At 43.6% G+C, this 27,250-nt stretch overlaps 1 protein-coding gene across 3 annotated transcripts in view; it reads right to left on the bottom strand.

Annotated features, from left to right (window-relative positions):
• Positions 1 to 14,804: 14,804 nt before the first annotated feature.
• Positions 14,805 to 27,250, bottom strand: part of PPP1R12A (protein phosphatase 1 regulatory subunit 12A) — a 123,635-nt gene continuing 111,189 nt past the window's right edge. For all 3 annotated transcript variants that reach the window (XM_086480156.1, XM_086480164.1, XM_086480171.1), the window contains 2 exons: positions 23,336 to 23,386; positions 14,805 to 16,953 (listed from right to left, as the gene is read on the bottom strand). In XM_086480156.1, coding sequence (XP_086336282.1) covers positions 16,867 to 16,953; positions 23,336 to 23,386 — 138 coding nt within the window. In that variant the 3' untranslated portion in view covers positions 14,805 to 16,866. The remainder of the gene's footprint in view (positions 16,954 to 23,335; positions 23,387 to 27,250) is intronic.

Genomic DNA, 27,250 nt, shown 5'->3' with positions numbered 1-27,250 from the left:
GTTCCCGGCGGGCTGGACGGCGAGAGCGCCCCACCAGCACCTCTGCCGCCGCCCGCCCTGAGGCGGCTCTGCTGCCGCCCGGAGAGGAGAGGTCCCGGCGGGGCGGGCGGGAGAAACGGGGGCGGGGAGAGAGACTCAGAGAAGCACAAACACCCTGGAGAGAAACAAAAGGGGAGATGTGAACCATCCCGCAGCCCCGCCAACTCCCCAGGAAGCCCCCCCCCCCGATCCCCAGGGACGGGTCTCCATCACCGCCCGCCCTCACACGCCGCGCTCCCGCGGCTCGGACGGCGGCACCCCGCGCCCGCCGGGGCTCCCCTCACCCCTCGGCGCGGGGCTGCCCGGAGGCGCCCGCCTCGCCCGTTCGCCAACGCCCCGATGCGCGCCCGCCCGCCCGCCCGCCGCGGCCACGACGACCGCGAAGCGCCGTCCTCGCCCCCCGGGCCGGAGCGTCTGCCATCCCCCCGACGCCCGCTTGCCTACCAGGGAACCGTGTTCCCGCGCGGGGCGGGGCGGAGGCGGCCGGCGCTCACCTCCCGCCCGGCGGGGCTGCGGCTCGGGCGCTTCCCAGCGCCGGCGGCACCAGGTGAGCGGCACCGCCTCCCGCCGTCCCGGAAGGAGCGGCGCAGCCCCGAGGCTTCCCGAGCTCCCCCTCCCTCCCTCCCCTTTCCCCATCGCGGCGCGGACAGAGCCGAAGCCAGGGCGGAAACTGCCGAGATGGCCTCAACAATGGGGCGAGGGCGGGGAGGCCCCGCCCGGGCCGGTGCGCTGCGCGCCGCGACCTGACCGCGCCGGGTGCCGTCCCGCCGCGGGGTCCCGCCGCCCCGCCACCTGCCCCGGGCGGCGACGGCACGGGAAGGGACACGGACCCCGGCGCTCCCGACGAGCGGCAACGCGGGCGTGACGGAGGGGGCGAGGGGCGCCGCGGCCGCCTGAGGAGCGGAGCGGGACGGGACGCCGCCGCCCGCCTCGGGCCGCGCTCCCGCTTCACCGGCAGCTTTAACGGGGGCTGCCAGAGCCCAGCCACGGGGGGCCGGAGGAGGCGGTCCAGTGTCGCCTCCCTCACGGCCCGCGGGGGGAGGGCTCCGCTAAACCCGCCCCGCACCTGCCGGAAAGCCTGCGGTGAGGGGGCTGAGGAGCCCGCCGCGCCCTGCCGCCGGCGGGGCAGCCGAGCCGCCGGGCAGGGGCCCGGGCGTCGGCTCCCGGGCGGCGGGGCTGGCCGTCACCAGCGGCGAGGCAAGAAGCCGTGTGTAGAGCCCGGCTTGGTCAGCCATCGCTTTCGGCTGTCACTGGGGAAAGGCCGCGCTGGGGACAGAAGCGCCGGTTTGGCCTAAAAACGCAGTGGCTGCCGCTGCTCCCGCTTCGTGGTTTCGTGGGGTCGGTGCACGGTGGGAAGAAGAACCTGCAGCTAATTGGTCCCGCAGGATCGACGCCTCCTCCCGTCGCTCCTGGCCGACGTTAGTTAGTGGGGTTCGCTCCCGCAGGCGGAATGTTGGGAAAGGGCCTGTGTTGTCGTGATGCTACAAGAAACAAGGAGATTCTGCAAGTCGTGCTACCAAGGCTTGAAAGGTGCCTCGTTTAGAAAGAATACACCCTTCAGTGGGGAAACCTCACTGCGTTAAATATTGGGAAAAAGGCAGGGAATGTGATGGGACTAGGCAGTAGCCCTTAAGCGGTTTGTGTAGGTGATTGAATGGCTAAACCTGCATGGAAAACTCAGATTTAATTTTTTTTTTTTTTTTTTTGGTTTGACTGGGTTCACTATGTTTTATTAGCATCCTGAAAATTGATCATGGTATTTTTGGAAATCACTGCTTTAGATAGATTGTGGCTTACTTAATCCTGCTTTATAAGGGAGATGCTGAGGAAAATAAGGGAGTGTATTGGTGCTGCCTTTCCAGCAGGCTCAGGACAAGATACAAGCTTAGTCAGGGTCAGAGGAAATCCATGTAGCCTGTCCTTAACGTAGCTGGGAGCACATTCTCACCTTTTCATCACCTTTTTTCTCTCTTTCAGATTCAGTCATGAATTTGTCCATCTGGTTAATAAAATTTATTGGGACTTCAGAATATAAGTTTTGCAAAAGTTTTTGCAAAAAACTTTTTACAGAAAAAAATACAGATGCTACAGATACAGGTAAAAAATGGCTAGCGAAATGGGGCTCCACATAAGTGGTGCTAGGCACTCTGCACCCTCCAATATAAATAAGAGGCTTAATCCATGTAACCGCTTTCACCTTGGGTATGTCTCTGCCCTGTTCTCTTCCACAGCAGTGGACACTGGCTCACCCTGCCAACCTTCTCTGCCCTTCTGGTGATCATTCATTTACTTGGACTTTTCACTTAACTCTTATCTGGTTTGGGTTTAGGTTTTTGTTTTGGTGCAGTGGTTGGTTTTGTAGGGGTGTTTAAATGTTTGTGTATATGGAAGTTAAGGTGTCAGGATCCTCAGTGCAGATAAAACCTCTTATCTTCCAGGCTAAGGGAAAATCCCAAAACAAAACAGGCTAGTTGTTCTGTGTTATGCTGGAAAGCTGTAAACAGGCAGAAAAGTAGATGGTGAAAACGGCTCTGTACTAGCTCTACTCTTTAATGCTCAGCAATACAAAATTAGTAAAGTTGGTCGTATTTGCAGATCAAGCGCTTAACAAGAAGTTGACCTAACAAAAGTTTTGACCAAGCACTCTTCTGAAAAAAATATCCTTACCTGCACTCATCTGTAGAGATTTGAGTGGGAAAACTACTCAATTGTATTTTCAGCAAACACAATTTAGAAAAAGGATCCTTCATGTGAATTCTTTGTCTTTCCCATTTTGCCATTTTTTTACTTTTGAAGAGCTTTTCTTGAGAGAATCCTGTAACCGTGACAACACCCGTGTTTCGCCCCTCACTGTTAGACCCCGTGAGCAGCACAGCTGGCTAAAAATGAGTATGAAGAGTCAGGTTAGAAAGTCATTACTTACAGTATGTTGTGTATATGGGGAAATACAGCAATGTATTTTAGTTCTTAGGGTACCCTCAGTTCTCCGTTACCCCAGGTCTCCCCAGCTGCTGCCTGGGCCCCTCTCTCTGTGGCAGTCCTTAGCAGCCAGCAAGGCTTAGACCTGCTCGCCCCACTTGGCATCTTATCTGCCCACCTTCCTGGTGTGTAGGAGGAGCTGTTGCCAGGCTTTAGCTCCAGCTACCATCACTGTTAGATTCGGTTTTTTTTTTCTCTAATCTTCTATAAAAAAAAACATTGTGAGGTTTTTTAGTGCCAAAAAAGCTTTGTGTTCCTTACAGTCTGTTATATATTAACAGAAGTTGTGGTGAGTGAGGTTGGGCTTAAGTGCCCAATACAAAAATGCTGACTGTCAGATGTTTGCATCTCAATAAGGTTGTCTGTGCTGGAGAGCTTTCAGGGATAAAGTCCCAAATAGTTTAAGTATCATGCTGCATGTTTTCCTCTGCCACAAAGGAGAACAGCTTAATAGCCTGCAAACATTTTTAGAACAGCACTTTTCTCTTTTCTTACCAAAAAAATCTTCAGGATATTCTTAAGGCCTAGAAATGCAATTTCTTTTTTTAGCTATGTTTTAAGCTGGCATAGTGACAGGGGTCCCTAAGCCTTAAGATACTGGGTTTTATATATTCAGTATTATGGAATGAGTCTTTCCCCTAGAGGTAAAATTACCGCTAGGACTGGGTAGAATGATCTTGATCTCCTTTGCTGGGCAAAACCCAAACACTTAGTTTTTCAATTTAGAATAAAAACCATCATTTGTTCTTAAAATCTGGAGGAAATGAAGTGCCTTTTGGGGCTGGGTGCTTCAAAGCTGGTTCCCTTGAAAGGGTTGCAGGCTGTTTAAGATTGTTGTAATTTCTTCTAGAGATTCAGCCAAACGATCCAACCTTATTAAGGTTCTGCATACGAGTTTATCTGAGCCATAATCTTTTCTGAAGTGGCAGTTTGCAAGGGCTGGAAAATAGACTAGTGAACACAATAACATCTTAGTGTCTGAGGAAATTAAGGACAACATCCAAATTCCTGCCCAGTGTCTGTCTGCTTGTTACCGTCATGTCCTTGAGCTTAGAGAACATCTGTTAGACCCACTGATGCCGGTACGCTCTCCACTGAAACATTCCCTCCCTCTCACCCTTTTCAGCATCTCGGGAAGCTCTCCCCAAAGCCTCTGTTGAGGTTGCTGCGGTTGCCTGCCTCTCTCAACATGCACACTCTTCCTTCCACTCCGGACTTCACCCGCCTCTGCCTGTCTTACCTGAACTTCCATGAAACTCCTTTGCTTAGTGCACCCATCTGCTGCTTCCCATATCTGATCCCCTTTGAAGTCCATTCAGTCAGCATTCTTCATGTTTCTTCTCCCAGTACAAACTTTTTCAGTCACATACTGGTTGGACCTGCTTTATCGTTCGTGCTTTATTAAACCAGGTTTATTAAGCTCGCTCTGGTGCTGTCCCATTAAGTTGCCCCTCTCTGCTGCATTGAATTTCACCTGTGGGATAATCCTCACACCCGTCGCTGTACCCCAGCTAACCCATCTACCTACTTATTTCTGCACTACCACTCCCGAAATGCTGTTGCTTAAAATTGCTACGACTCTGTGAAATCTTACTGCCGTCTTTTCATAGATATATCTGTTCCTCTTTTTATCCATAAAATTTCAAAAACCTCTCTTTAAACTTTTCACATTAAATCTCTTACTGTATCTTCCCTCTAACCTCCCTGTAAAATCCCCACCTATGCTCTGTGGCATTTCTAATGTCAAATCTCCCCCTAAAGGTAAAATAATCCTCAAACATAGCACCACTATCCCTCTTGACTCTTCCTTTTAACCTTTTCTTACTAACACTTCCCAAGCCAGTGCTCTGCTTCCTGCAGCAGTACTTTTCTCCTCTCTCCGGCCTCTCGCGCTGCCTCCGACCACGTGCCTAGAGTGAAACATACTTTGCAAGTGTCTTCCTCCTTGCACGCCTGTTGTTCCCAGTTGTATCGCTAACAGAACGTTTAGGTCTTTATCAGAGACAGTCAAAAAAGTTAAAAAAATCAGGTGGCGCTCCGTAGTCTTGGCCATCGGCCTCTTTCCCATGTCTTCAGAAGATTCTTTTGTAGTTGATCCCAGTGAAGCTGTGCAGGGTAACCTGGAGATGCTGGGGGTCTCATTTCTCAACAGCGAAGTGATGGCGTATTTTGTCTCTACTCAACTTCCTTTCTTTAAAATATGTAGAGGGAGTTTTTATTTCTGTTTACATCTGTGCTGTTTGCTTTTCAAATTCTCTTTTAGTCTTGGGTTTGTCTCTCCTTACCTACCAAATTCTGTCATTGCTTGCTCTTGGTTGTTTTTGCCCAAGTGCAGATAACCTGCTATCCCTTGCAATTCAATACTACTTTCTGCTGCTTCTGAGCTATGCTATCTAAATCTGAGAGGCTTAGCCTATCATCATGGATTTTTATTTCCTCAACTTTTCTTCCAGAAATTAAGTAAATTATTCTTTTTTTCCCCTCACTGGAGCTTGGTGTCACGGCACTAACCTTCTGGCAAGGTTTTCCTCCACAAGGTTCTAACACTTAATTATGTTCTAGTCAGTGTAGTCCGTGGTTTAACTGGATTACTTTCTTATGACTTGTGCCTGGAAACTCATACAGATCTGACAATCCCACTTTTGCTGAAATACCAATTTCATCCTATTTGCTGTGCTACTGAATTGGACGCTTCAGCCTTTTTTTTTTCAAGTGCTGTGGCCTGATTTGAAATCTTGCATGTAGATATAACAGAGCTTTGTGAAATAGCTGGGTTTATCAGGAGGTGTTAGCATTCAAGATCAATCCTCCAGCCCATCTTCTAGTCTGGTTTCTGTACGTGTTTTACCATTCTTGAACTCTCCTATCATGTGACCAAAAATAACCACGTAGTTTCTTTGAACTAGTTTGGTTTGACAGACAAACTAGCATTGTTTCTTACAGCAAAGTTTATTCATCTAGCTGATGGAGGAGTGCAGTCTGAAAAGGGAAAAAAAAAAAACAAACTTACAGAAAGAATTTTGCTTGATTTTTTCAAGTATTTCGTCTTACAGTATGAGAAATGAATGCAGAGCTTGGCATCTGTCTCCAGCTGGTTGTTGCTGGATGAGAATGACAGTGGGGATGGGAATGGATTGTGCAGATGACTTCAAAGGCCTGATGAGAACGTCTTCTGCCCCAGTTCACCATCTTATTCTGTAAGATGGTTTGTTGCTGCTTCTCATGTTCTGCACCATGTGAGGGTACAGAGCGATGACTCGGCTTATCCTACTACTCCTTGCTATTTGCAGTGAAGTTCAGTCAGCGTAGGTTGGAAACAGTTTATTCAGCAACCATGCTGCCTCCTTTTCTGCCCAAACAGGTACTCTCTAGGGCCAGATTTGAACAGTGAACCGGGTAAGTATGCCCGAGAGCAACCTGTTGAGGAGTAGGCATGAAAAACAGACATGGAGTCAAAACGTTACACAGTGAGGTGTAGGAAGGTAGAGAAAAAACGACGCTGGCAAGCCTCGCAGTGCTTGGGAGGGAAGGGAGGAAAGGGCGGATGCTATCAGGCAGGCTATATGTATGGCTGAGGACCCGTTTGCAACAGGCATGGAAGCAAGCCCCCTGATCGCAAATCAGCAGGGCCACGGTATGAGCACAATACGAAAGCAGCACTTGGAGGAGACAGTTTTTCCGTTATGGCCCCCACTTCTGTGTTCCCTGCGAAGGAACCTAGGGAGCGTCTCACAGTGGAGCTCTTCGTTATGGAGGATCCATCGAAATCAAAGTATCGGAAAGAAGCAGAACAAACTGAGAAAGTGAAAAATAAGAAATGGCCAAACTGAGCGGCAGCGATAAAGTAGAAGATGGAATTCAGTGTAGAAAAATGTAAAGTGACTCAGGTAACAAGCTACCTAGACGTACTTGAGCAGTGCTAATAAGTCTGTCAAACTAAAATGCTCCTGCAGGACGTCCATGCAGCCGTGCAGTGAGAATACCAGAGAGCGTAACGCAGAGGAACTGGATTTGTCCGTACGTTGGCTCATTAGTCCAGCCTCCGTGCTTACCCTTTGGGGAGTTAACTGCTTTCAAAATAGAGGTGCTCTGCTCTCTTTGCATTCATCCGAGAGACGCAGCTCTGGACATAAGCTGGCCTTGGGTGTTCTCTGGGGCCTGTCTTTGTGCCGCACTGTCCTTTGAACTCCTGAGTTCTCGCAGATACCCTACGTGGGCAGCTGGGCTGCCACCATCTTAGCTAGTGGAGGAGCCACCAGGCCACCAAGCTGCTGGCCATCTGAGATGCTGTCTGTCACCTTGGTGAGGAAAAGCTGACTGCACCTATTCATGGGACAGAAATAATAACGTAGGTTTAAGAAAACCTTAAGTTATCAGAATAACACTACCTTCATTGCTTTTTATATTTATGATAACGTTTCCAGCACCTACAGAGCATATTCGTTCTTCTTAAAGACAGCATCCTCTGACCACACTCACCTCTATAGAACTCGCTCTCATCAGTGTTTAAAACATTGTTAAACAGATTTTGGTCCACACCAAAGACAATTCAGTGCCTGTCTTTCTGTATCTCCAAAGGGAAGCATGCAAATGAATCATTAGAAACCAAATCCAGTGGTTACTGGCTCACTGTCTGTGCCCTGTTGGTAGTGGTTACAATTCATTACCCTTCAGGGTTTTGGTTTTTTTTTTTTAATAAATGAACAGCCCTCTAGGTCTTAAGAATTATTTTGTTTTTCTAAAGCACCAATACAAAGTCAGTAAAAATTGATGAAGTGTCTCAATTCTCACTGTGTACCTCTTCATTAAACTGTCGTACCTGCACCCTTTTGATCTAACCCAAGGCAGGTGACGCGCTGCGCACAGTAGGAAGGCGCAGCACGAAGCACATGCCATGGGCACGATGCAGTGTCCCAAAAGAATCGCAGTGCGGGCTGACGGATCTCCTCAGAGAGCTGACTAAGAAACTTGGCCTTCACTGAAACGCAGGAGATGATGCATGCAGAATTTAGCGTGATGGCTTTTTACAGCGCTTTGTTTGAGCTCTCCGTTCCTTTGGTGATTATTTTTTCTCCCGCACCGCAGTATTCCTAGGGCCTACTGTGTTTCATGTGATGGGCCGTAACGAAGTTGCCTTGTAAAAGGAATCAGGCAGATATTTCAGGAATTTAGTACTGGTTATTAGTAGCAATCATCTGGAAATGTCCAAAACAAACACAAACAGCAATCAATCAATGGCTGTGCCATATCAGTGAGTGTAAGCAGAGGAGGGGGAAGCACTTGGAAGAGTTCAGAGTCGGCGTGTATGAAACCAAACAGGCTACAAAGGGAGAAAATGGCTTAAAGGACATAAAACATAAAGCATACTTCATGTTGTTAAAACTACGTTGCCATTTTATATTATGAAATTTATTTCAATGATATGTGGCCATGCTATAAACATCTAGGGTGAAAGCTTGGGACTGAATTTTTGTGTGAACAATTGGAAGAAAAGCTACGTGCCCACATTGTAAGGATTTTATATAAACAAATGTGGACAACGCTTAAAAATTTATATTTTCTGTTTTGCTCACAATATACATTCTTTGCTGTTTCAAGGTGAAAACTGCCACGGTGTTTAAGATGACAGGCTTTAAATACATATCAAAAAGAAGTTTTAAGTTAAAAAGTTACCTGAAAGAACACAAGGTGCATATTTTGTCCTGCCCACAAGCAAATCCACAGCCAATGCTCAGTTTATACTATTTATTCCCAAATTAGACATTGCGACCCCACAGGTATCCCCTTACCTGTTTGCTTTATTGTTGGACACTCAAAAAGGGACGAAAGGAAACTGATGAAGAACTAGCGAATGGCCGTTTGCCTGCAAACACCTCGATGGGCCGAAAACAAGGGAAGAAGCGTAAGACCTTTCACTGCTTTCACCCTGAAACTGTTTAGAGGTATGGAGGAGAAAAATACGACAAATAGCGCTAATTCCTGAGGAGGGGAGTGACTGGATTAAATGGGAACAGGTGACTCGTAGAGTGTGCTTAGTTTATGGTAAAACCACCCCCCTGGATTAGAGAGAACCAAGTGTAGGTGGGAACTAAATGGCTGGGTAGAGACATTCCTACTGGGTAAAGATTAGATTATCAGTGAAAAAAAGATCCAGCGGTCAGGAAAAGATTAATGGGGTCATTGAAGCCATTAGGGATGTGTGCTTCTGAGGAGCTCAGGATAAGGCGGTGCGAGGAAAGGGGGAGCGTAACAGAGGTGGAGGGAGAGCACCCAAAGTGTCGAGGCTGCTGGAGCTGTGGAGAGAGGAATTGTGGACAGTAAAGAATCAACAGAAGATACAACTGCAGAGCAGTTAGCTCAGGAAGAAGTGACCAGTGATTAAGGGAAGTGAAACAGGAGAGAGAAGCAGCAAATGAGCAGAAAATGCAAGAAAAAGCAGGATGGGAGATGGTCTGGGGAGGCAGAAATAGGCAGCAAGTGCCAGAAGGACTGAATGAAAAGTGCTGGGAACTGAATGTCCAAGGAGGGTCCTGGTGGTCTGGGCAGTACACAGGAGGGACGGAGACTGACAGCTGAGATGAGCAGAAGACGGAGGGGAGCCTGTTCTCTCCAGCAGCTGTGGCATGTCAGTAAGCTTGTAGTGACTTGTTAGTAAAACATGAAGGGAGTTCTTGCACTCAGCGTCTGCATGTAGCAATTCTGAGTGCCACTCCCCAGACATGGGGAAATTCAGAGTGCACAAGGTCGCCAGGGGAGGTGGCTTCTGGGGTCTTTTGGTTATTGTGGCTATCACCAGGGATAATGGGGAACATAATTAGCCCTCAAAGCCCTGTCTTGCACAGAAAAAGAATTGTATCTGGTGTCTTGGAAATAGGGCAGAACTCTATCCATGCAGAGCTGAGACGAGAAGGTTGAGGAGATGAGAAGGATGTGAGTGCCCGTGGTGTGCTGCACATGCAAGGCAGTGAGCAGGGAGGAGAGATTGAAGGGGACAAAGGGAGAACTACAAGGACCTCACAGCGTAGGGAGTGCGCGGGTTACAAAGCGAAGGAACCCACTTACACAGTGATCCTACTGAAAGGGGGTTGAGCAAGAAGGAGTTAACCAGTGTTTTGGCATTTCAGCCCTGTGCAGCGCTGCTATGAACTGCTGGCTTGACAACTTTTGATATGGAGGATTATTTTTTTTTTTTTTGCTGTTCCTCTCCCTCGGCCGTAGCAGAGCTGAGCTGTGGTGCTCGGCAAGTGTCTGCTCCCAGTCTGTAAGGCTCTTTGCACAGTACGGCAGTACTCGCTGGGCAGCGGGTCCCTCTCTGCGCTCACCGAGGGGCCCGAGGGATCCGTCCCCCCCAGCCCCACTGGCCAGCCCTCCTTGGCTTAGCTCCTGCCTCCCGATGGGATGCATTTCAGCTCAGTGGCCAAGCCGAGAGCTTGCTCTGCCATTCCCAGGGTGTTAAATTGTGCAGCTCCTCTCGCAGGCTTTGAGTATAAGGTATTTAAAAGCAGTCCTTGCCGCGTTCAGACTAAGTAGGCGCATCCCTCGTTATTTAATTTGAGATTGCTGTTCTCTGCCATCCTTCATCTTCCACGCTAGAACTGGCTCAGCTTACAACAGGGGCAGAGTTTCCTCGGGTCGCTGCCGTTTGAGCCATTCCCCCCGCCCTGTTGTTGGGGGGAAAAGGGGTGGGAAAAAAGCCGTAGGAAGCAGGCGGGGAGCCCTGGGGCAGCCCCTACCCTGCCTGTGCCACTGCCCGGCTGCGCCGCCGGCCGACAACTGAGCCCGGTGCCGTTGGTCTGGGCAGAAGCCGGTTGCCCAGAGAGGTGGTAGAAGCCCCGTCCCTGGAAACATTCACGATCAGGTTGGATGGGGCTCTGAGCAGCCTGATCTAGGTAAAGATGTCCCTGCTCACTGGGACTAGGTGGCTTTTAAAGGTCCCTTCTAACCCAAACCATTCTGTGATTCTATGATTAAGTGGGAAGAAAGAATTTAAGTGTAATTTGCTGCTTTTCATACAGCTAAAAATAGAGAGGTGAGCTGGTAACAGCTGGAGAATCATGCCCGTGATGTCAGCAGTTACTGTAAATGTGGATTTTTATTTTTAAACAAACTCACTTTTTCATTAAATCACCTTTCTGGGCAGTGACTAGATGGTGTAGCTAGATGCGGATTTTGTTTAAATTTTGTGTAAAAGTGTATTTTGTACCAGCTGATGCAATGAAGTCATGCTCTTTTCTTTGGAAGACTTGGGGGTACAGGTGCGGGTAACCACTCACCGAGAGCAGCAGCTTTATTTCATCTGTAATGTAGCCACTTCCCCAGATCAGCCCCGTCCTTTTTTTTTTTTTTTTTTTTTGAGGTAGAGACACACATCCCTAAGACAGGGGTGCAGACACAGCTGAGGGCAACGGGGCTATTTTCTGTGTTCTTCCGAACTGCCCCCGGGGGCAGACGGGATGCGCAGGACAGCGAGATCCGCGGCAGCTTCTCCCTGCACTGCTTTGCTACGGGAGGAGTTCAGCCCGGTGAGTCTCTGCTCGGAGGACCCTGCGGTGGAAGAGGTGGAGCGCAGAAAGACGCTACCAGGGGAATAAACAGGTTCTTCTCACACCCCCCACCCCCCCATGTTTTTTTGGCTCCAGCAAATAAAACAAAGGGGAAGGACCACACTGGAAGCTGAATTGTGCTGTCTTGGCTACTTCTGCTAAGCTTTAATAGGTTTGCAAAACAGACGAGTAGGACCCAAGTAAGGGTGAAATAATTAAGAGCTGGAATGTGGGGCTTTTGTCCCTGCTGTAATTATCCCTGGGCCAGATCAGAAACATTAGACATCCAACAGGTGATGTTTTTAGATGAAAGAACAGAACAGTTCCTCCTTTCTCTAAAGGCTACATACTTTTCCTATCTAATCAGTAATACAAAATGGGGAGGTGCTGACACAAGCAAGAATAGCCGATGACTTCATCAGTGTGGCAGCAGCTCTCCCTTTAAAGTGTGAGCAATTCATGGTCGGTTTGGGAGCTTTTGGGATTTTGTTTTGTTTAAAATTTATTTCCGTCCTCGATGCAGGAACCTGCAGCCACCTTCAGGACTGTTCTGTACTTACTTTGAATCTATGCTGAGGCAGAGCACAATAACTACTTGCTAGTAACTCTTTTAACAAACCCCAACTGCTGCTCTTGCAATCAAAACAAATGTAAAGCAAATAACTCTAGTCACCAGTATTTTTTACCCTTGTTATTAGTGGCTTTGACCTAAGAACGCAAGGAAGCTGAATCACCACAGCTAAATGTTAACATTGTGTACATAACCACGAACAGCGAGAACTTCTCAAAAACTTAAGGAAATCGTTTCTTCTGTACCCCAACAGAGTGGCTATTCCCACATGGGGAAAACCCCCTGTAATTTCAGAGGTGAGCAGCAGAGCTGCAACAAAACTATTCTAAGATTTAAAGCAGGTGGGAAAGCAATGCTCTACGATGCAGTTACAAGTGTTTCTCCACCCTTGTTTAAAATAGGCTCCACAAAAAATTCTGTAAGGCTTGTATGGCTGTGGCGTTTTTCTTGTTTAAACTCTACGTGATGTAGTGGATTTGTGTGGTGTTTTGCTGTGACAGTCCTTCAGATTGTAGCTGGAAATTAAATTTAATCTATAAAATGTATTAACCTCTCAGTTGCACAATTAAAAGTGTCAAAATTATCCACTGCCTATGTTGCATCGTGCCCAGTTAGAGAAGCTGAAGCTACCACTAAAAGGGGAAAAGTGACTTTTGGTATAACTAAAAATGTGGCTGCCTACACCCTCCCTAGCGGGCAGGCTTGGGGCCACAGCTGCCGAGAGCCTCCGCGCCCCTCGCCGGGCCCGGGCGCTCCCTGGGGAGGCTGCGCCGCCTTGCAGCGTGGCAGATTTGGCCACCTCCGTTTCAGCTTCTGCCACAAGCCGCATGACAAACAGGTGCGAGTTCCTCCCTGGAGGAGCTGCTGTGCTACACAGGTGGGTAGAGCCTCAGGACGCCCATGAAAGAACCGTAAAGTGCCACTTCCAGGATCACCCGGATCAAGTGCGAGGCCATGTAATGATTATTTTCATAATCGCTCCCTTTAAAAAGAAGTTAATACCTCCTCTGAGCAGTACTACAAGCCCAGCAGCAAGGCATAATTCCTCCTGTTGGTAGCTTTGGACAATTTTTCTCTGTTCAGGAGTTTGGATGCGACGGGGCCCTGACCTGTGACTTCAGACCAGTTTTGTTCTGGTGTGTCCCCTGCCCAGATGTGTCAACTGTTCATTTTCTGACATGGTGTTGCCTTTCCACGTCCGGCATTGTGGCGTACTTCCTCCTTGCCACCTGCTTTTCTCTGTGTGGATTTCCTGTCTACCATCATACAGATGTTTCTGGCATTATGCAGTGCCCTCACTCTTGACTATAAACCTCCTAGCAGGGGTAGGAGCCATCTTGTACGGAGCCCATTTCTGTATGATAAAGGTGAAGGAAATATTTCTCCCTTGACGCACCTCAGGACTTCAGCTCCCCCAAGCACGCTTTTTTGTCTTCTACAAGATGACATGTAAATAGCGACTCTTTCTAAAAAAGAAACAGTTGTTCTGTGACAACACATTTGCTCTTAAAAGACCCCCAAATGGGCAGTGGCCAGGAATACCGCACAGGTTAAGATGAACACCCATTGCTTCAATGTTCATCTGAGCACAACCCAAAGTTCACCATGGAAGGTATTTCTAAAATCCCGAGACTCACGTTTTGTACTTGGTGCTGAGCAAACAAATGCACCGACCCAGACAAGATGAACTGTAACCGCCCTTTTCGGAACCTGGCAAGGGAACAGCAAAAGCCCAGAAGCGGTGTGTAGTAGGAACTGGGGAGGTCCAGAGGGAATTGTTTATGATGAGGGAGACGAGGTGAGCAAAAAACGAAGTTCCAGCTCCCGAGACTTTTCTTGTAGGTAACTGCCAGTGTTTGGAGCCATTAAGGTCAGGCAGTCCTTACACAGCCACGCTGCCTTCCACCCTCCCTGCACTCTGCTGCCCGGGCTGCTTTCCCACCTGCTGTCACGCCTCCTCCCGGGTTACGGCTTCCTTCACGGCTGGGGCTGGTTCTGGGCATGCCCTTTGCCTCTTAGCTCCTCAGCACCGGCCACTGCCATGCATCCATGTGTATCTGATGTTAATCCTGGGACATAAAGATCCCTTTCCAGGCTGTGACAAGTCCCCTGAAAATCTAAGTTGCTGTTTTGATTTACCATTCAGGCCACGAGTCGCTTAAAGGAAGCTTGCCAGAGTCAGCAGCCGGCAATAATAGATTTCTCGTATGCAAACTGTCTCCCAAACAATGAATTAGTGCTCCACTACCCATTTTCTCTCTGTGGTGGCTGCATTTTCTGGGGATGTGTTTGATCTGCAACACGACCAGTACAATCAGACAGTGACGCAAGTTTAGCAATTGCTTTGTAAGATTCAGTTAATGTAACGTAAAAAATGGTTCTCAGATTCTGCACACAGACAGGTTTATGTAAAATATATAAACATTTGTCCAAGTTGTTACAGATTGCATAAATATGGCATTTTTACTGTTGCATTTACAGATGTGCATGTACAATGATGTGCAAATAATCACAATTTGATTACAATCTTTGATAGGTACTTGAACCTTGCATCCAAGTAACGCAATGAACGAAAAATGCCCACCGAAGAATTTAAATAGCAAACTTATAACATGGTTTAACTTCGTAACAAATGTCAATGTCTCCTCAGTAAAACTTTCACACATTTAAAATAGTTTGTATTCGTTTTATTTGTATATGTCAAAATACAATTTTTTTTTTCCAAAATAGTGGGTTTTGCAACTAGTTTCATGCAGATACAAGGTCTGCTCAGTACTACCAATAAAATCAATATAGCACAGTAGCCATTCATTTTTTAGATATAAAGAATAAATAACCTAAATATAAAACACTAAAATATTAGAAACACGTATTTAATCATTCACAGGCACCCAAACTTTACCCAATATAATCCAGAATATGCCTAACTGTCTTGTAACAGAACTCAATACGTTGCAGCCATTCAATTCTTTATTTTATGTTAGCGTAAGACAATGGAAGTCCCTACGGTTCAGACCCACCTCTCATACAGATCAATTACAATAAGATATCTCAAACTATCTGTGTACCTTTAAAATCAAGAATCCTGAGCTTGGTAGTAAGAGCATAACCTTACATCTTCAAAAAACCAATCAACAGAGAGAGGACATCATGTCTTCCTTACCAAAACATATCCTACCCCCGTAAAACTACCCCCCACCCCCCAAGTAGGCAGTAGAACACAATGACCTTTTTAAATGAAGGGGTACAAATTCACATTTAATATAGTATACAATATAATCAATAATACAATAGCTACTACAAGCTTTACAATGTACAATTTGTTTTAATGGCTGATCTGTTCAGTGGTTTTAGGCAATAAACTATGTGCCAACGGGATGTCGTATTTTGAATGGTTTAGTGAAAATATAAAAGCAGTTTCTAACAAAAGCGATTTTCACTGAAGTACTTTTTTGTTTTTAAAGGCCACTGAAATGTAGAAAATGGTCTGACATGACGGTGTTATCAAATCGGATGCCTTCTCACATGGCAACAGTGCATATAAACATTAATGTGAGTGTAATGGGTTATGTTTCTCAAATGATTTAGTACATTACTTTGGCTAGCACAACAGTTTTGGACAGCACTCAGATAAATACAGGTATGTGAAATGTAGTGAAGCAGTTATATTTATGCAACTTTTTATTATGGTGAACACTATCAAATGAAAAAAAAAATGGGAGGAAAAGATAATAAAGTATTTTATATAGTTTAGACCTTTTGTAAAGCTAGGGCTCCATACAATGTACAATGTCTAAATTCTTTATACCATAAAAATTAATGAACTTTGTTAAACACACTAGTCTGGAGTAGCCTAATTTGCATTAACAGACATTTGCAATAGGGAAATATATTCAAGCATGCCACGTGGTGGTCTGAAAAATCAAACCAGTACACATTTATATATACAGCATCACTCAGTACCTGCTCAAATGAATGTGACGATTACAGGATCTAACATCTTTCACTACAAACTTTTTTTTTTTTTTTAAAGTGACCAATAAAGGCAGAAAACAGGACTCTTAAAATATTTCTAGTTTCAACTGACTTTTAAAGCATTTTGTATAGGAAATAAATGCATATTGCACAAACAGTGAAAGCAAATGTTCCACCAAACATCTCTGTTCCAGGTGGTTGGACAACACAACTCTAGGTAGCTACACAAATATGTAATTTAAAAGGGTGTGTGGTCTCTGCAAATGGTAAAGCTGTGAAAACACTGTACAAGAAAATCTGGTACATGAATAATTAGAAGGGAAAAAAAAATAATCCAAACTTAAAGATTTAAAGAAAAACTGAGTATAGAAAAAAACTGGGAATTGTGGCACAACAAAAACATTATTGAGTAACTGTCTTCTGTGAGAGCTGAAAGCTTTTGTTGATGTAAAAGTGTTTATGTACAACTAAGGCTTACTGGTTAAATATCTGAGGCGTATCTGGCCTTGAACACTTTCCTTATTATGCTGTAGCTGTAAACAAGATTTCTCAGTCATTTTATCTTCTCAGCAGCTGCATTTTAACAGAAACAATGATCTCGGTACAAAAAAACACACAGGTAAGAGGGTGTTTGGCAGGATATCTGAAAATGACAGTCTCCAAGGGATCTTCCCACACTTCCAGTGACTGCCACACTATGGTCCACTGGAGTTACTAGTGATGTGCAATACCGTTTTTTTTGCTGCTGTAGTAAACCCTTTATTTGGAAAGTTTGCTTATAACTCTGATCAAGGCCCCATTTTCATCTTTTAGCCTCTGGTTGTCTGCCTTCAGGTCTGGTAGCATCTATGAAAAATGAAACACGATGGTTATTTGCTGTTATACCCCGAGTAAAAGCAGCAAGACTAGACAAGCACTGGGGATAAACATCTTCATTCCACTTAAGGATCTTGGCAGTCCTCCCCCTTCATACCCACAGTTCAGAAAAATCTCACCGTTTAGCATGATACAGTTAAGAGTTACAGATTAGGAGTTTTCATTTGCTTGGACTAGATGCACTAAAACGCAGTGGTGCAGATGACAAGCCTCTAACAAAAGCACTTACAGTAGCATGGGGAAAGTCATTAAGCGCTTCAGATTTCAGTGCGAAACAAAAAAATGTTAATTACCGACAATTTAAAGAGGCTCGTCTATACTGCACTTGCACAGTTTCAAAGAAACATGCTGTGGCCAAGCGCATCTACCACTGTGCTCTCGGATGACTTCATCCTGATCAGATACAGCGCGATTCAGCTCGTTAGCTCGTCGCGTTAATCGCCCAACCACTTCCAAACTCGTGTCGAAGCACACATCCTCTAGTTGGAGATCGCATCCCCGAACTGCATAGTTCACACAAGATCAGATCATCGACAGAGATCACTGAAACACCAGGCTGCACACTCAGGCACACGAGTTAGGAGATGGCGAGTTAAGGTTGCCACAGGAGCTGGGTGACAGACAAGCACAAAAGCTGGGAGGCAGAAGCCAAGTGAGGTGAGAGTTGGGCAGGATCAGACAGGAAAGGAGGACAAGTCAGTGCACAGAGCTTTGTACTGGGAGAACCCAACTTGTCAGAGAAACCAGAAGTCAGTTCTCCGTATCTACATTCACACACTGATAACAAACCACCTACAATACTCATGGCTAAATTACGTGTATGGTTTCTAGCAGCAGGTTTACACAGGAGGTAGCAGCCTATTCCTGCACAGCGGTTATGCAGGAAGCTCAGGTGCAAGTGCATGCAGGAGAGGTCCAAGTCCAGCTGGTGACCTATGTAACAACTGCTACAGGATTCTTCACAATGAAATTTCCTTGCCACTAGTTTTGTTTTCATTTTATTCAAGCAAAATTCTACTTTCAGCCCCCTTATATTTGGAACATTATTATGGAACAGAAAGAACCGGGAAGTTTAAAAATGCAGGGTTAACTAGTTGTGCATTACACTAGAGGCTTCATTTACACATGTCCTCTAGAGGATTCCTGTCCACACTCAGTTCACCCAACAGCAGACCCTCTCACAGCGTGAAACACGATGCTGCACTGAAGATGACTGAGGTTATAGGATCTCTAATTTATTTACCTGCAAATACCGAGCATGTAAAAGGAAGAGAACAAGAGATCGTAAGAGGGGAAAAAAGGTGGTCTCCACAGTTACAGTAAGTAAAAATCATTCTGCTAACCCAGATTCTAACTCTGCTCCGTGGTGGAGCTTAGGGCAAGCCACCTAAACCAAGCTCTTCACAGAGTCAGAGGGAAGCTTCCATTATAGCCAAGTGAGAGCTCTGCTCTGAACAGAAAGTGCTGTAAAATGCTGATTACTTTCAAAAACCACGTCAAGGTGTTTGAAATCGGGCAGCACAAGTAGTCGTTTGGCAATTTTCCAGTATTATCTGTGTTAGGTTTTCTAAGCGGTGAAAAGCAACTACTGTTGCCTGAGGTACACGTGCTAGGGGTGACACCCAGATAACAGGCGCGTGTGTACCACGCAGTTGTGTGTGCACCTGTAATATTAGGATAAACCCAGGGTTGTTCTGTGACGTGTATCTGCAAACAATGAAACAGCCATTTGTTCAGGCAAAGCAGCTAACACCTCTCCTTCCTCCTTTCTGTTCTGTTACGGATGTCACACCAAAGATCCTGGGTGAAGCCACGGCAGCCTTCATCTAGCTATGCCCAAGGAAGCAAGGGAGTCTGATTTGGTTCTTGTTAACTGTGTATCTCGGCAAGTGTTAGGCCTTCCGATGAACCCTCGAAGTAATTCCAGGAACGTCACAGTCCTCTTTCAACTCCTTGACGCGGAAGCTGGAGCCCACAATGCATAATTACATACAGGCAGACCCACAGACTGGTATATTTTCTGGTGAACTATTTTAACCAAAAAGCCGCTGTTCAAATTTAGAGCTTTAATATAATGCAGTACCATTATATGTCTTCAAATCTCTGTAGACAGATTTTAATCCTGATTAAACTAATAGGTAGAATAGGTATTAAGAAAATATTTTCTCTTTTGTTGCGAGTCTGGTAAAGAATAGGGGACGACTGGTAGGAGACAAAAGCAGTTATGTGTAACAAGAGATTGATCAGGAAGGATAAGCTCAAGTAAACTAAAATACTTACGCTTCTCATCTATACTAAACCCCACATACTTTAAACCTAGACAAAGGCGTTTACACAATTTTCTTGGAGCAGTGCATTCCTACGGTACTCAAACCTCTCCCGAGGTGACACCACACACCTTGAATGTGCAGAGGCAGGAAAATAAAGCTTTGCAGTAGATGCAGTAAAATTATGGTTACATACTGTACTTAACACTTTGAATTCCAGTTTGCTTCCACTAAAATAGCAAAGTATCTTCCTGGGATGAGATTCCTGAATAAGATTACAAATGCGCTATTTTGCCTATCTGCATTATATGACTAGCCAGTAACTTTGCAGTGCTGTCACTGAGCAAATAATTATTCAGTAATCACCTGACATATGGGGAGCCAGCTCAGATCTGTACAGTAATAACAACGTCTGTGTTTGCTGGAGGATTTAACCGTTTTTACATTCAAAGCAGCTTTGTAAATTAAGAATACAAAAAGCTCATGGCCTGTTAAGGTACCTGTTCAGATTCATCAGGCACGCTGCTATGGTTAAGCTACCATCATAATGTCAAGCCTCCCCGCTGTGTTTCCATTGCTTTTCTTTTGCTAGCCAGGCTCCTCAAGCGCCACAATGATCTGCCATTGAAAACGCCCCCTACCAAAAGGAATACCGAATAGTTTTCTGTGGGTTAGCACCCTGAACAGGGTTAAAGGAATGCCAGTGCCAGCAAAAAAAAAGATGGCATGGACGTGTGGCTGTGGACAGCAGTCATTACATTAGCTCAGCTGTGTTGAAAAACCACATTGTTAGCTGACGCTGATGTAAGACGGGTCGCCCTAAAGGGACAGCTCTCCCTTCCCAGGCAGCAGTACGCTCCTGCTGCTTTCTGCATATTAGTTTAGTGATTCAAAAACGCTGGGGTGAGAGATGGATCAAGTAATATAACAAATAAAGGGATTTGTTTTCAGCCAGGTCAGTGAGCTGACTTGACTCACTCTGCAAGGGTTAACACAAGGGAACACTGAGGAATGCAGGGCCTGGACCAGGAACAACCTTTCTATCCACATCCTATTGTTAGACCCACTCCAGGAAGACACCAAGCCAAAGGATAAACTTTCTCTTTCTTTCATGCCTCTTTGTGGGGAAAACCTGAGCAGAATGAAAACATGACTCTGAGCAGAACGAAAAAATGTATGCTCACTGCCTTGCTGCTACGCGTGAAGGGGGGCAGGTGAGGGGAAGCAGTTTAGCAAGAGTCACTGTGCAGAAGGACATTTTTTTTTCACCTACACATCTTAAAAGCTCACCAAAACCTCCACCCTATACAGTTGTTATGTAAGAGGAAGAAGGCAGATAGATTTGGTGATATTTTGTTCCTCATAGAAGTTTTGAACCTTTAGTGGGTTTCTGAAACAGCCCCGCAATAACACTAAGGACAACAAAGTGGCGAACCAATCTGAGACACTAGGCGGGGGGTTTTGTGTCTGTGTTTGTACAGTCTATGCATTAGAGGATTCTGGTTCATGACTGGAATGCCTACATATACAGCAATATAAATAAATAACCTTAACTCAGTGCTAAACGAGGGTATTTTAAGCTGTCTAGATAAAAAATAAGGATTGGCCAGAACCCCACAGGAAGTTATTATGTGAAAATATTAAAATCGCCTTGAAATTACAATACACTTCCAAAAGAAAAGACTTTGGTCCCCTCTAAACACTAAAACACACAAATGTAAGAAATGAAGTTGCTAACGCAACCTTCTAGGAATGCAAAACACTGAAACCATTTCTCGAACATTCTTTAGTTAAGACTAGATTGGTATCAATTCCATGCACTCCAATTATACTACAGTAAGAAAGCTCAATTTTTAGTTTCAATTTGTTAAAGAACTAGAGGCAGATCTCTCTTATCTGAGCATTTACTCAAACATAAAAACAAGGGACTGAGTCCAGTGTATCCTAGCGCGAACTCAAATCCTTTCAACCGTTGCCAAGGTTTTAACACGGCAAAGGTCTCCTGGATTGTTGCCAATTCGTCTTCAAGTAAGCAAGGACAAGCTTCAGCACTAGTAAGGACAATACCACACCATACCAACACACCTGCGGCACCTGTAGCTGGTACGCTGGACACCATGCTGTAGCCACACTTCCATAACCGAGCAGCGGTAAGTCAGTTTCTGACACACAAGTGTTAATAGTAAAACTGTACCCAAGCACAAACTGAATGTCAACACCTGCCTGGCTACACAAAGGAGAAGGCAGAAATTACAAGTCCACAGAGCGCAGTTGCCTATAGGACCCTGACAGCTTGGCAACCACTCGGGTCAAGGCCCTATTCTCAGTCACCAGTCGTTCATTTATGTGTCTCAAAGACTGAATCTGCTTTATTTGTTGCAGGTTCTGCAGGAATCAAAGAAACAGGAGTGAAAACAAGGAAAAAAAACCCACATGTATAATATGTTTAAAAGAACGAGAGATGAGCAAAATTGAAAGAAAACTTAGAAGAGACAGTCCTGTTTAAAGCAGATAAGTCACTGTGAAAGGAAAGTATCACACAAGTGGCACATTCTTGAAAAGCAATCTAAGAACCAGCAGTGATTAGTCACAGCTTTCCAAAACAGCTCAGGATACATTAACAATGAGAGCTATTCCTGGAATTCTTTACTTGACATCCTAATTGCACAAACTAAATCTCCTATTCAAAAGCCTCTACATAATGACACGTTTAACATATACTTTTACACGGCAGAGTAACAAATGATAGGAAGATTATTTAATCTTTAATTCAAAGTGTTCACATATTGCTTATTGGAAGTGAGCTTTTGAAAAAAAAGGGATTATATTTGCATTCTCTATTTTTCCTGGAAGTCTGCTTCCTTAACAGGAATTGATGATAGAAGCTCACATCCCATCTTCCACTCTTAGACACAATTATTTTCCTCTACTATAGTTTGCTTTCTACATATTTCACTTCTAAAGACCCCTCAAGGAACTACAGGTATCGTGTCCTCCCTTACAGCAAACTATCTCGGCCAGAACCCAAGGGAGCTGGACACATCGTGGTTGCATTCTGCCTACCTCTGCTTCAATTATTTCAACAAAAGTTTGTGCATGCATTTTAATCAAAAGTATTTGGAAGTTAATGCCATTTCCAAGCACCAGAGGGAGCTCAAAAATGAGCTTGAGAGGAAACTTTTTATTACTCAATGACAAATATAAAATGTCAAAACAGTGGTGATACTTTAAAATTTTGAAGTGCAAAAAACGTTTCTGTGTCATCATGTTCCACTTGTTTTCTAGTCACATTTCAATTCTATCAGTTTGGTTGGCCCTGTCCAAGGACATAACACAAAACAAACCTGCAAAACTTCTCATCCTTCTTAACAGTATCAGAGGACTTAATATTGATAAAACAGGAAATGACAAAACTCATACCATGAGTGGTTAAAAAAAAAAAAAGCCAGAGATGTATTAAAAAAGTATTTTCCTTCTGGGATTCTGCTTATACATAGTTGAAAAAACCCCCTAGAAATCGGTGCATGTGGTAAATGTTACTTATTTGTCAATGTCTGAAATCTATCTACTGCTTTTCATTAACTAAAACCCGATTGTTATTCACTCTATTCAAATGGAATTTTTTCTTTTTATATTCGTAACACGCTGCCTAATACATAATTTAAAGAGCATGAGATAAAGATTGAAGCAACATTTAATGCTATAATATCTATGGAATTATATGCTACCATTCGTTTTAAGTTAATAAAATATAGAGTGTCACATCAAAATCACAGATTGCAATTCCATCTTGATTAGATCAAACTATGTTTCACTCCAGCCATCTCTGAATGTTCCTTGTGAGCCAATATGTTACAGAAACACAACTCTCAGTGCCACCTTAGAAGTCCTACGTGTGTGACTGCTTATGCTGGTGTAACAGCTTCGCTACAGGCTGTATGACACCAGTGATTCTGAAACGCAGCTATAACTTAGTTATGTCCTAATGAAATTATAGAGACCAGTAATACTGCCAGACTACATGTTGCACTGACATAGTCACACACTTTGTTATTAATAGTTTAACATGTAATAGTTTTACTTACTTTCAGTTCCTCTTCCATTTCAGATATCCTTCTTTCTAGAGCTCTTCTTTCCTAAATCAAAAGATATGCGTTAACACTGAACAATACTACTTTTTAAAAAGTTACTGCTTGTAAATACTGTGGTAACAGTGAAACACTTCAAGGTTCAAAGATCGTACAACCAAAAGCATAGTGTGGACAGGAAACTTGTGATGGCAGTGATATATAGAAATGTTGTCAATATGGAATTTTAATATCTGAGGAGGAAGAGATACAGAAATTTAAATCAAGTCCTACAAAATATACCCCTTCCTTTACACCAATTTAGACAGGTTGTCAGTACCATTTGTTTGGATTTATTTTTTCATAAGCTAGGCTTCTGTAATAGCTTAATACTCGAGAAATGCAGAAAATGATCAGAAACAAACGAAGCTATTAAAAGAAACAAGCACAAAAGCATAAGCTTTCATAGACAAGCAAACGTAGCTGAAACATCTGTCTCAGCTCAGTGGGATCTGCCCACACTATAAACTGCAAGGTCGTGTAGATACGCCCAAATTTACATTAAAGGAGTTCAGCCGAGTACCAAAGAAATCTAGCTACGTAAGACCACCTGCTTCTTGAGTAAAGGTTTCCTGAATATTTTCTGCATTTCTAGTATAGTTTAATTTTCCTTTTTTTTTTTCTTTTTACCTGAGAAGCAGAAGAAATTAGCCTTTGTAGAGAACTTCAGGTTGTTTTGATTACACCGATTACAGTACCCAAGCTAGCTTACTGGAAGTTAGCTTAGGTTTTTCTGTACTATGCTGCAGTCTGCATTGCAGACACACCACCGTATTTCTAACTGACATTATTATTTTGTTTAAACCTAATTTTCAACTCACATCTGACAGATGAATAGCTAATGCAATAGACTTCAGGGGTTCATAGCTTGATTGCTTGCTTTCCTGTGTCAGACAATGCAGTGTGTCTCACTTAAAAGCAGCTGCGGTTATCAGTACTCTACATTCAGATTTTTCCAAAGTGTGAAAGGCAAAAGCAATAGATTATTGCGAAGTGGACATATGCATCTGCATACAACAGTGTTACGCAAACAGCAAGCAGCATTGACTGAGGTGTGTAAAACTTTGGTTAGATCATACCGCCCAGTAGATACTGACTCTTGCCGGTCACCTTTCAGATATAAATCATTTGAATTTAGTTTAATCATAGTGCAGTTATACCCCAACATTTCCCATTTTAGCAAACAACTTTAAAGGTTTATCCAAGTAATAGATTACTGCAGCAGTTAGTACTTAATGTACTTAACTCCTTTGAGTTGAGACTTTTCCCATAATGAAACTGACTGATAGTAATGGGCATACTAAGTACCAGCGAGTTAACTGCAGTAAGCATAAGTGTCTAACAAAAAACCACCACCATCTTACATTACTTAGGATTTTATCAGTTACCTATTAGCTTTGTAGAATAACATGTATTATCAGTGTTCTTATATTTAGCAATATTTGACAATTCCCGTGATTGCTAAGGGATGAATGATCAAATAAATCTCAACATTTCAGATGGTTAGAAATTGTTAAACCTTTTGATGCATGTGCTTAACTAGCATGTTGAGCTTGTCTAAGAAAAACTACTGGCAATAAAAGCCAATTCAACAAAATCCTTATTTCATTAACTTTGTATGTAACTTCACATTATGCAAAAGAAACTTAAATGGGCTGGCCTAGATATGAGATGTTTTGTAAAAGTGTATTGTTCTGATTAGATGAAGCTATGCTTCTCTTTTTCCAAACTGCTCACTACCTTTTTAGGAACTGGCTCAAGGAATGCCAGCACAGTAACCCACTGCAGTTTCACTGGGAAGGTTTGCCAGTACCATTAGTCCCTGGACTCAAAGAAAGGGTTTGAAATTTATGCAGTCTAAAATTTTATTATATACTTCAACAACTCTCAAATGTTCTCCAAAGAATATCTGTAATCCTCAAAATGAAAAAAATATACGCTAGTCTCTCAGCTTATAAAATACAATAACTCATTTGTATTTATCAAAGCAACTAGGAACCACAGGCTAGGTGCAGTGAGACTGAGGTACAGGGATATATACACAGGTGAAAAATTGACCCCAGAGTTACAAAATTAATAAGTAAAATCAGATGTATATTCCTACGTGTATTCGTATATTAGGTAATACCAAAAAATATACCTCCCTACAAGCCAAATTACCAGATGATGAATTCTAAATTTGGGGAAACTGGTTAAAGGTACCCACAATTCTGAATTCTAATCCAGACTGAAACCTGGCAGTTTTGAGTTCTATTACCACATCACGTGAAATTCTGCAAAGGACTTCTAGCTTACTTTTCAGACTGACAGGTCGTTAACGAAATCCTTATTTTTGCCTACATATTGCTAGGACCTTGCATCTGTGATCCGATCCGTACCTCCGTCCCCATGGTAAACAGTTCTCAAATGACCCATACTGACAAAGCACCACCGAATCACATCATGGAAACCTACTTCTGAAGGCTGAGGTCAAATCAAATTCAAAGCCAGTATTTTCGACATTTTGTTACTGTGCAATTCTAAATTTAACAAATGTTCCCATCTTCTTTACTGAAAAGGTATGTTTCTGCTTGAAAATGTCACAGTTCAAAGATGCCTTCAGGTTTTTCTCTGCCAGCCTTTTATTTCTTCCAATTTATTCTCACCACTTTACTTTTCCTCTCCCCTTTTCTGTATGTAATTTATATAAGCATCTTCAGTTTTGTATTTTATTTTAGTGAAGTCATATTCTTGGAAAAGTATACTCAGAAAAGCTCTACAATTTGTTTTTACTTTTTACATTTATACTGTTACATGACACATCAGAAAGGTGTCTTTAAAATTATTCTTAAACTCTGAATTTGGTCAGCTTATTTTTAGAGATCAGCCATTGATGACTAGCAGCTGAGAATTCTGCTTAAGTTCACTTTCGAGGTGAAAGTAACTCCAGATTTTAACAAGGGAAATACAAATAAATTTCTGTTTTAAATTCTTGTCCAAAAAGAAGTTTAAAATTATAAAACACAAGGAACATCTCCTAAATCTTGTGTAAATCATGTTTCAGCCATAAAGCATTATCGCTACCTTTTTGTTTTTACTTACTAGCTTTAATACTAATACATTCAGGAAAAGTAACATTTCAGGAAGACATTTGGCTTTTGGACTGAAAAATGTCTTTACAAAAAAAAAGTGCAAGGATTTCCAATATAGCCAATTGTTTTAATGCAATGGCCTATTTTGGGGAAAAGCAAAGCAGTAATTTAAAACTAAGTAATGTCTAGCTATGCAACACTGAATGCTCTGCAGTATGGAACCTATATAGTAATGGACACAGCTAAATCTATGCAATAATTAAATGTTCACTTGTGTGGTCATGACAGCCAGCAAGAAACCAATTAAAGCTGCTGCTGAAACTTTTCTACTGATGAAATCACTGTCTACAGCAGGATGCCAAAAACCCAAGGAGAAATAGGTGCTAAAAGGCTGCTGCAATTATTTGGAGAGATTATTAAGATAAAGATAATGGAACTTCAGGAAGTGCCTAAGAGTATTTCTACATCTCCATGTGCTCCTATAAAATCTACCAAGTGTTTGTTTATACACCAGACAGGTTTGTAGAACTAAAAATTGTTTTCTAAACCTCAAATACTGGAAAGTAAACATAAAAAGCTGGTGAATGTGAAGTTTACCAGGGATAAACAAATGTATACCACATCACTTATTACTATCAAAGTCCATTTAGTTTTCTCCCCATTTAAGTGCCTAATGTGACCCCACAGGATCAGGGGAGGAGAAAGGAACATGTGGCCAGGGTCATGAAGGAAGCCAGGACCACAGCAAAACCAATGCAAAACTGCTGTGGAACTAAACTTTTATAGGGATGGATTTTAAACT

Source organism: Leptosomus discolor, chromosome 1 (assembly GCF_034619465.1).
Source record: "Leptosomus discolor isolate bLepDis1 chromosome 1, bLepDis1.hap2, whole genome shotgun sequence".
In the NCBI taxonomy this organism is placed as follows: Eukaryota; Metazoa; Chordata; class Aves; order Leptosomiformes; family Leptosomidae; genus Leptosomus; species Leptosomus discolor.
The sequence above is the reverse complement of the archived record's forward strand: the minus strand, read 5'-3'. Positions and strand labels throughout refer to the sequence as shown.